Source organism: Triticum aestivum, chromosome 7D (assembly GCF_018294505.1).
Source record: "Triticum aestivum cultivar Chinese Spring chromosome 7D, IWGSC CS RefSeq v2.1, whole genome shotgun sequence".
NCBI classification, from domain to species: domain Eukaryota; kingdom Viridiplantae; phylum Streptophyta; class Magnoliopsida; order Poales; family Poaceae; genus Triticum; species Triticum aestivum.
Window position 1 is genome coordinate 498626296 of NC_057814.1, and position 10216 is coordinate 498636511.

Consider the following 10216-nt stretch of genomic DNA (forward strand, 5'->3'; position numbering starts at 1 on the left):
AAGCGAATTCCAATTCATGTTCATTTCAGTATCCTTGCTAAATTAGTATTTCAAAAAATTCAATACGGAGCCCTCCAAAACAGACATAAAAAACATTATTTACTTAAGGGCTCCATATTTTCTGATCTACCATTATCTGTTTGGATCCAGTTCATTTGGCTTCATTTGTATGTTCACATGTTTCATCCTTCTGATGTACGACTATCTTCACCTGCAATGGTTGCTGCTTTTGTGCGTTGGTCCTATTGGGCCTTAGGATGAAGACTTTCTGACTGTCTTGTACAACAAGGTTTACCCCGCTCCGGTGAGGGAGCAGCGATGACGGTGGCACGCCTTCGGCTCGCTCCAGTGTTTGTAGTCGTCGTTAGGAGTTACATGGGCCTGGTTGTAATTTTTGTTACCTCTCATGTTCTCTATATCATCATGATTTTTTTTGAAACCATATCCCTCTCTTTATTTATGATTGAACCAACGTTACATCACTTAATAAGAGAGGATGAGCTCACTGGGAGCCTCAACAAAAAAATATTACAAGACGGGCCCTTAGCCAAATTTGCTATTTCATGAGTAACAAAATTAGCCTCTCTAGGCCAATGCACAAATGAGGTATAAGGGAAGCTACACGCAATATGATAGTAATCATCAAAGATTGCAGCCACTGGACTTGCAGATCGCCCTCCTTCATTCATCGTATTGATAACCTCAAGATTATCTGAATTGACAATAACCTTGTTGCAACTGATTGTTCGTGCCAGGCAAAGACCATATCTCAATGTAGTAGCTTCAGCAGATAGCACATCATAACAAAAGTCAATTTTCCATTTCCCTGCATTTATGAATTTGCCACCATCATCTCGAATAAATTGCACCAGCTATCCCCTTTAGAAGGTCATGATCAAATGAAGCGTCCACATTGAGCTTCATATGTCCATTAGGAGGTAGCATTCATCCTCCTGATTTCCTCTTAGCTTTTGGCTGCACCGGAAGTGTAGTTTGATGTCAAGACTCAGTCCACAGCAACAATTTGTTGGGCATTTTGAACTTTCTCGCCAAGGCACAACTTCCTTCTTTCCCACCATAGATACCAACAAGTGATAGCTATTATTTCATGCACTTTCCTTTGCCCTAGCACAAATGTCTCATGTTCTAGCAACTCCAGGAGATATCCTAACACACACTATCTCGCTCTATAAATTATACATGCATTGTTAACAATATTATCCAGCCCAAGTTCCTTCCAAACTTGCATAGCTACTGGACACTAAAACAATGCGTGTAAAGTAGTATCAGCCCCTATTTTGCAAGCAGGGCATTGTGGTGATACCTTAACACGCCTGTTTGAAAGATCAACGCCACAAGGTAAAGTTCCATGAAGAGTTTTCTAGGCAAATATTTTTACCTTCGCCTGCTAGTTCAAATTCCAAATTCTTCACGGCACACTTTCGACCTGCATTGTTCCTTGTCTATTTGGTCGGCGTAGTTTCCCCCCGAATCTGTGATCCCACTCAACATAATATGCTGATTTCACGGAAAAACTGTCTTTTTGTCATACCCCATGCAACAAAATCCTCCATATCATAATTTGGAAGTGAAATTGCTAAGATTCGGTGAACATCCACCTGCCAGAAGGTTTGCCTCACCAGTTCCTCATCCCACTGGTTAGTACTAGGATCAATCAAGTCATTTACTTTTGATATGATATGGTTGCCACGTACAATAACAACTTTTCGGTTACATGAACCAGGAATCCATGAGTCATCCCATATATTGATTTTCTGTTCATCACCCACTCTCCAGATGCACCCATGTTTCAGAGTGTTCACCACTGCCATAATAATTTGCCAAGTGAAGAAAGCTCCTTTTTTTAATTTAGCATTGAGCAAATCTCCATCGGGAAATTATTTTGCCTTTAGAACAGTGCCACACAAGGAATCTAGATTATCTATTAACCTCTATGCCTGTTTTGCTAGAAGAGCCAAATTAATACAACGGATGTCTCTGAACCCCATACCTCCTTTGCACTTCTTACACAAAATTTCCACCATGCCATCCAATGCATTCTTTTCTGGTTGTCACTGTACCCCCACCAATATTGCGACATTGAGTCAGATATTCCTTTACAAACTTATTTAGGAATTTTAAAGACCGACATTGCATATGGTGGTATAGCTTGTGCAACTGACTTGAGAAGGATTTCTTTACCGCCCAATGATAATTGCGCCTCTTTCCAACCATTCACCCTCTCATGACACGATCAATCAAGTACTGAACACAATCTGTTTTATCCATCCCCACTTTAGACAGCAATCCCAAATACTTATCATTGAGCGCTTCTATCATGATATTCAGTAAAGCACAAATTTAGGCCTTCACATTAACATTAGTATTTGGACTAAAGAAAACACTAGATTTATCCAAACTCACCAATTGTCTGGATGCAGCACAATATAAGTCCAGGATTCTCTTTAAAGTTTGGGCATTCTCCACATTTGCTTTCATAAGGATCAATGAGTCATCTGCAAGCAGGAGATTAGAGATTGATGGGGCCTATCTGCACATCTTTACGCTCTGTATCACCATGATTGATTATGAATAGAATGTAAGTTTCTCCTTTTGACTCCGCATCTTCGACGTTTTGAGTTCGTGTTGTCGTCAGGCCCCTCTGTCGAAAAAATCTTGATCCATATCGCGCGGTCATGCAAAATTTACCATGGCAGCAATACGATGAATTTACAACCGGATATCAACCTTACCTTGCACAATCCAGAGCCGAAACTATAACTGAAGAACTCTCTTTGATCTGAACTAGTACAAGACATCTTATTCATCCAACCAAAACTGAACTACAAGACATCTTATTCACCCATCTGGCACCACTTCTTTTTATAAAGAAGAAAAAAACAATCTCTGCTACCTAGGAGGCTAGGACGAATGAACGAACGATCCGCCCGACTCTTCAGTACTCCTCGCTCTTGATCACCTTCCGAAACCAGCGCGTGGAGTCCTTGGGGTACCGGGTGAAGGTCTTGCGGTCGACGTAGACGAGGCCGAACTTGGAGGTGAAGCCCATCCGCCACTCGAAGTTGTCCAGCAGCGACCACGCGAAGTAGCCCGTCACCCTGGCGCCGTCGGCGATGGCGCGCTTCAGCTCGTGGAGGTACTGGTCGAAGTAGTCGATCCTGAAGGTGTCGTAGAGCGCGTGCGTAGCGTGTCGCTGCCCGACTGGTCGATCCCATTCTCGCCGATGAGGATCAAGGGGTCCCTGAACTTGTTCTTCACGTGCATCACCGCCTTGTAGAACCCCCAGGGCACCACGTACAGCCACTTCGAGAACGCCTGAATGCAATGTGTTCATGCATGAATCACAAATTCTTGCCCAACCCTTGTTTCTTTGGTGGTGAGATTTGAGGATCGTTACCTGTCTTCCGATCGGCACGCCATTGCGCTCAACTGAAAGGACGGGCAGATGATCAAACGTGTTAAGACAGGCAGACGAGGGAGGAGCAATGCATGTGAGGTTTCAGTTAGCCGGACGTACAGAGAAGCTCGGCCTGCCAGTCGGTGGCGTAGCTCATGTGCGTCAGGTTCTCGTGGTGCCTGACGTAGTAGGTGGTGTAGTGGTTGACCCCGATGATGTCCGCCGAGCCCTGCACCAGCTTGCTCTGCTCCGCGGTGAAGTTGGGTAGCCTCGACCCCACCAGCTTCCGCATCGTCTCCGGGTAGTGGCCGAAGGTGATCGGGTGCATGTACCTGCCAAGTTCAGCTTCAGTTTCAGTCAAGTCCGGCCGTCGTGCCTGCGACACTGAGATGCGTGCGCCGTTCCTCACCAGCCAAGGGTGAACTCCCTCGCCCTGTGCGTCGCGTACTCGTCCTCCACGGTGTAGGTCAGCGGCTCGTACCACACGAAGTCCAGGAGGATGCCGATGGTGCCATTCTGCCTGCGCTGGTACTTGTCGCGGTACACCTGGACGGCGGCGGCGTGCGCGAGGATGAGGTGGTGGCCGGCGATGTAGGGCTCCGTGGCCGAGTTGCCGCCGAACCGGCAGCCGGTGCACCTGCCGGGGGCGAAGAAGCCGTCGCCGTAGCCGTGCCAGGCCATCATCCGCGGCTCGTTGATGGTGAACCAGTTCTTCACCCGGTTGCCATACGTCTTGAAGCAGAAGTCGGCGAAAGCCATGAAGTCGGGCCTGCGAAAAGATGTGCGGCGAGCCGGAAGCTATCAGAGATCACATGTACTAAATGTTGCAGGATTTTGCGGTTGTGGAGTATGGAGCACGAACACTCACACGACCTTGGGGCTGAGCCAGCCGTTGTACTGGTTGTTGAGGACCTCCGGCAGGTCGTAGTGGTAGAGCACGACGTACGGAGTGATGTCTGATCAATGGGGAAACGTTATGCAGAGAAGGAATCGTTATCAGCTATTCAACAGAGAGATTTGGACGGAGTCGTAAATAGCTCGAGGAAACGTGGAGGTGGATGGGTGGATCGTACTGTTGGCGAGCATGTAGTCGATGAGCCGGTGGTAGTAGTCCACGCCGTCTTTGTTGAACCTCCCGATCCCATCTGCATTTTATTCGTGAACAGTTTCAGAGGAAGAAGAAGAAGAAGAAGAAGAAGAAGAAGAAGAAAACACGTCAGGGAACTGAAGAAGATGCGCGAGCAGGAGAGAGAGACGTACTGCGGAAAATGCGCGACCAGGAGATGGAGAAGCGGTAGGCGTCGAAGCCCACCCTCACCATGCTGTCCACATCGTCCTGAAGGAAACCACCACAAAAAACCCAAACAGATCGCGACCGGAAACCACTTGCAAATAACAATCAAAATCAGTGATATTTCTCCATCACCGACCATGTAGCGATGGTACTCGTCGACGGTCACGTTGGCGGTGGCGTTGTCGGGAGTGGCACCTACGGCGCAAGAACACACATTCAGTTCAGGAGTCGCCACACACACATGCAAGGCTTGGCTCAGAGACGCCATTTCACCATGGATCCAGACCTGGAAACTTGAGGAAGGTGTCCCAGATGCAGGGCCCGCGGCCGTACTTGAGGGAGTTGCCCTCCACCTGGTACGCCGACGAGGCGGTGCCGAAGACGAAGCCCTTGGGGAAGCTATCCCGGGAGAGGTCAGTGTCCCGGCCGTTGGCCAGGAGCGCCAGGGAGAGCAGGACGACCGCGCGGAGGAGCTCCATAGTGGAGAGGGCAGTGTCGAGTGTGGTAGGTCAGTTGTCTGATCGGGGAAGGAGGCCATATATGGAGGGTGGAGAGGAGAGATCGAGGGGGCAGCATGCAGGCAGCAGCGCCATTCTCTGGCACAAACGGTGGCACACCGTGGCACTGGTTCTTTCTTGTGTGCGCGGGCAGCCCCCTTGCATGCATCCTAGCCTTGCTCCTTGACTTCTTCTACTCGTCTGTATAATGTCTTTGTTTCATACACTCCACATTCTTTTTTACACTCCACAATTTTGACAAGGGCGGAGCAGGTGAAAATGTGACCCTGATGCATCATCTTACCATAACAAAACAGTTATAGGAAAAAAAATACTGCTAATTACGATTTAGGAGTAGTACATTAGAAACATTTGAAAAACTAGAGAATACCCCGCGCGTTGCTACGGGAATCGATTGCAATATATTTCAGTGATTTGATTGTATGAAGCTTCCAGCGTTGAATTAATATATGAACTAAAGCTAAAAAAATATATTATATATTATATTTGATTATTGTGCAGTCAGAAAATATTTTGAATATAAGTGACATAACGTAATGGAAAACTTTTTTTCATGCATGTTGAGTGGACCTTTGATGAGGTGACATGTGTATTGAGATGAAAAGTGTGCATGAGATCAACTAATAATGGAAAACGTTTTCTCATGCATGTAGTGGTGGGCCTTTGATGAGGTGTCATGTGTGCATGTTGAGATAAATAGGATAGTGGGAATCAACTTCTTATTTATATAGGATTCGTGTTTGAAACTTGTGTTTCCGAGCCATCTTTGGAAACCTGCCAAGAGACAGCGAGAACAGAGACAACCAGGACGCATAGGAGATCATCAAATCCACCCCTCGTCAGAGACGAGGACACACTACGCCAGGGAAAAGGCAAACCCACTGCCACAGGCCACCTGCAAACCTAGAAGGGTCGGTGGTCCGCGACGGTGCCCTCAAGAGAGTGATGACGCAGGGCGCCATCGCTGTCGAGCCCGAGAGATGGACTAGGGTTTTCACCCTGGACCCATGGCATTGTGAGGGGACCCCTAGCAACACCTGCCACAAGGAAGAAACAACCGTGGGTGACGTCGCTGTCGGCACGGGAGCGCAGAGCTTTTGCTCGGACCCACACAAGTGCCACCCGCGGACTCAAAGTTGACCTAACCCACGAGGGTGGGGATGGACACCCATGCGAGGACTCCAGATCCAGACCAGGGGATCGCCACCGCTGAAGTCATGACAACGACACCACAAGCACCCACTGCCCCTCCCCTTGCTACCCACATAGGCAAGAGGAGACGCCGCCACCGCTGCCCACTATGGAGCCAACCGTGCAGCCTCACTATTCAGGGCGTCGCCCCGGCATCCAACCCCCCCCCCCCCCTCCCCGCCGCCAAACCAGAAGATCGCCACCAAAGTTGCACCTATGCAGAAACATCACTAGCATGGGGTTGGACCCCGAGCCCACGTGACGAGGGGATGGCAACTGGGGCCCGATCGCATCTGGATCTAGCCCCAAACTGAGGATGCGCTCGGGATGGGGCTCGCTGGTGACTCCCAACAACATGCCTACATGCCACCATCCCATACACTGTCACCGAAGCCCTGCGACATGTCGAATAGCCATGAGGGGTGGATCCGTTGGTCTGAGTTTTGTGCGTTTTTTGCATGGCATTGCTGTTGCAGATTTGGCTCCGACGACTCAACTAATAAGGCTTGGGCTCAATTCCTCTATGCTCTTCTCTCCCCGACCCATGCAATTTGGTTGTAATAACACCTTATATTATAGGACAGAGGGAGTACTATTTAGATCAGAACTCCCCTGGCCATGCCCGCACCTTACAAAACAGGTATGCTGTTTTTTCTTTCATCTACATTTGTTTCAGAGATATAGTATCAGCACATGTCATGCATCCATGTTTCCAGCTAAGTGCTCGTGTCCACCTAGTGCGCATTGTCGTACTATCCTTCTTCCTTTGATCGTATCACAACCATTCCCTTTTTACAAGTATATAAACGAGAGAGAAGGACATGCACATCGACCAATTGTGGCTCCTCTCCTCGTCTTATGAGTACATATTGTGAAGCTGCTGCTCATGTCGCCTTGGTGGTGGTCACTCCTCCGTATCAGAGTCCAGCGGGCAGGAGCCGTCGTCGATGGTGGCCAGTGGGTCGAACATGTGCGAGGTCGGGTCCATGCACCCGCTCACGATGTCCAGCTTGCACCGGTCTCCTCCCTCCTCGTAGAAGCCGCCGATGTCGCAGCTTGTGATGACGATGTTCTCATCTGGGAAGATGGCCCTGTCGCAGGCGCCCTCCATGTTGAGCTCGTCAGCCAGCCCCTGCACCAACACCGCCAGGTTAAGCTCTTCTGACCCACTTCCATACATGATGAACACAGAAAGCCCCACTGTGGCAGCTGGGTGATTGGCAAGGCATTTTTAACTCATGACCTTTGTTATGGAGTGTTTGAGAAACGCGATTAATTACCTCGTTGAAGAAGCTCAAAGGCTTGTCGAGCCATGGCTTGGGGACCTTGAACTTGAGGGTGTATGCCCCGTCCCATTCATTTCCGTTGGTGAAGGAGAAAACCAGTGTCATGGCTGCAGCAGCACAAGACCAAGACTACATCAGTAACCATAATAATAATAAGCTAGCTAAAAGGAATTAGGCTAGAAGTGGGTACAGAGTACTGACCATGCTGCGGCACCCGGATCCTGATGGTGTAGATGGGGGGACAGGCTTTCCCCCTCTCTTGCAGGGTCATCTGCCTCGGCTCGCCGCCGCACATGATCGGCTGGTTAAAGCCCCCTGCATACAGGTTAAACACCTCATCGGTCAGATAGTACATACCAAGGCACAAGCCAATCAAATTGATCAATCTTGTCCAAGGAACTTCGACAGAAAATGGAATCAGGAGCTTGTTCAGTTTGCTCTGGTTACCGTTGAAGGCGATGCCAAACTGCTCGTTGGGTGTCAGCTTGGTCGTCCCTGGGTTGTAGAATATCTTCAGGCCCTCTCCCTGCCACACACACACAAAATTAAAGATAAGACGAAGCTCGGAGATAGAACTATGTCGATATGTGCATGGATCGATGCGAAGGAGTGAATAATTACAGGGGCTGGAGGAAGGCCGTTGGTGGTCTTCCAGTACACCGGCGCCTTCCCCAGCTCGAACTCGGCCCACGTCGGAAGCTTCACCCTAGAGACCAATTCCGGTTCCACGAGTCAGTCAATCACACAACAAAATACGCATCACACCTAGCTAGGAGCGCAGGACAGAGGAGATAACTAGCAAGCTTACTCCTTGGTCTGCGGCACGACGGACACGGGCGCCGCCGCGGTGGCAGAGGCGGCCGCGGCCGCGCGGACGACGGCGGAGAACCTCCGGCAGGTGACGACGGCGGCCCGCGCAGGCCGGCTGCGGCGGCGGTGGAAGGCGGTGCTGCTGCCGCCGCCGCACAGGCGGCTGCAAGAAGAGATGGTGGCCATCGTGCGTGCCTCCGATGATATCCGCCTAGCTACTTCCTTGCTTAATTCCTTTGGTTTTGCAGGTGTGGATGGCTGAGTTCAAAGATCGGCTAGCTTCTCGCGCTTGCAGGAGTCGTCATATATAGGCGTGGATAGACGCGAGCGCGCTTGTGTGGTGGGGAGGCGGCGACGACGGCGCGGATGATGCTACTGGTAGAGGATCGTTGGGCAACTGAAATGGCCCGCTTGAGTTGATTTTTTGGGGGTTTAGCTATGGGACAAAAAGCAAAAGATCATAGAGGGGCTTTAGTTTTTCGCCATTAGAAAAATCTTCTCCACATACTAGTAAAAATATCTTCCTTTCACTCTCCGTCGCTGGATCTTTTCTTGCTCTTGCTTCTTTGCTCGCCGAACCTCATCTTTTTTTATTTTGCTCGCTGAACTCTTGCGCAATCTGAAAATAATGAAGAGATACTAGTTTTCTGCAGACAAGAACGAACGAGCAGTACTCATCTTTGAGTACGTGTCAAAGTAAGCGTGGTGTGAGCGCCGCCTGGAATTGGTGGGTCGACCGTCACTTCAGCGATTGTCCACAACATGCTACTTTTACGTGCATTCCATAATGTAGCGCATATAAATTTTTTCAAAAGTCAAACTTTATAAATTTTGATCAAGTTTATAGAGAAAAAATTATTTATATCCACAATATCAAATATATACAATATTTAAATATGTCTTGTGATGTATCTAATTATATGTATTTTGTATTCTAAATGTACATTATTAATGCTTAGTCAGCTAAAATATTTTAGGAGCCTTTATCCGTCGAAGCTTTTCTTTCCTCTCTTGCGACTAGGGTAAAATATTCCTCCCTCCATCTCGGCCGATAAGCTCGTGGATTCACAACTCCTTTGTCCGCCGCTTTGAAGGACGGTGATGGGGAGGGTGCCTAGACGCGGGCTAATAGATAGGTTATGGTTTTAGTACTCGGGGGCTGCTCCTATCTTCCTCAAATTTGTTCATTAGAACAGATTAGACAAAGCCTCGGCGTATATTCCTGCCAGCTCCTTGGGGCGGCAAGATTAGAGTTTCTCGTCGTACGTACTTGATGGCAGGACTGCCAAGTTATTCAGATCGATTTAAGGGTTCAACAACGACGACTGTAGCTCCTGGACAGTGGTCCTTAAGGGCACGTGCATGAAGACTTCCTAGATGTCACCGACAAGGCCAGGCCGGCTCCGGTATGGGAGCGATGACACCGGTGCGTCGGCAGCTCATCGTAGCCGCAGGATTTGTCGTTCGATAGTCTAGGGACCTTAATGTAATTTTTATTATATTTGGGGTGAACCTTATGTAACAAATTGGAATCATTTCCAAAAGAAAGTGTCCACTGACCGCTCTGAATATCGCTATTTGGCTTATTTTCCTCCATTTATGTTATTGTCTGCCTTTTTAACTATACAGGAGAGCCGATGTCTCAATTATAGAATGAAGAAAGGGCAAAGCCAACAGAAGAAACGACCGACAAACAATA

The 10216-nt window shown here is 48.7% G+C and overlaps 1 protein-coding gene and 1 pseudogene across 1 annotated transcript; both read right to left on the reverse strand.

Moving 5' to 3' along the window:
• Window positions 1-2766: 2766 nt before the first annotated feature.
• On the reverse strand, window positions 2767-5206 carry LOC123168713 (beta-glucosidase 38-like; annotated as a pseudogene).
• A 1942-nt stretch (window positions 5207-7148) lies between these two features.
• On the reverse strand, window positions 7149-8862 carry LOC123166369 (protein POST-ILLUMINATION CHLOROPHYLL FLUORESCENCE INCREASE, chloroplastic). The gene is made up of 6 exons (XM_044584161.1): window positions 8516-8862; window positions 8329-8413; window positions 8155-8233; window positions 7909-8022; window positions 7702-7814; window positions 7149-7553 (listed from the first exon to the last, which is right to left on the reverse strand). Exons 1-6 carry the CDS (start codon window positions 8701-8703, stop codon window positions 7326-7328), a joined length of 807 nt encoding a protein of 268 aa, XP_044440096.1. The 5' UTR covers window positions 8704-8862; the 3' UTR covers window positions 7149-7325.
• Between the last annotated feature and the right edge of the window lie 1354 nt (window positions 8863-10216).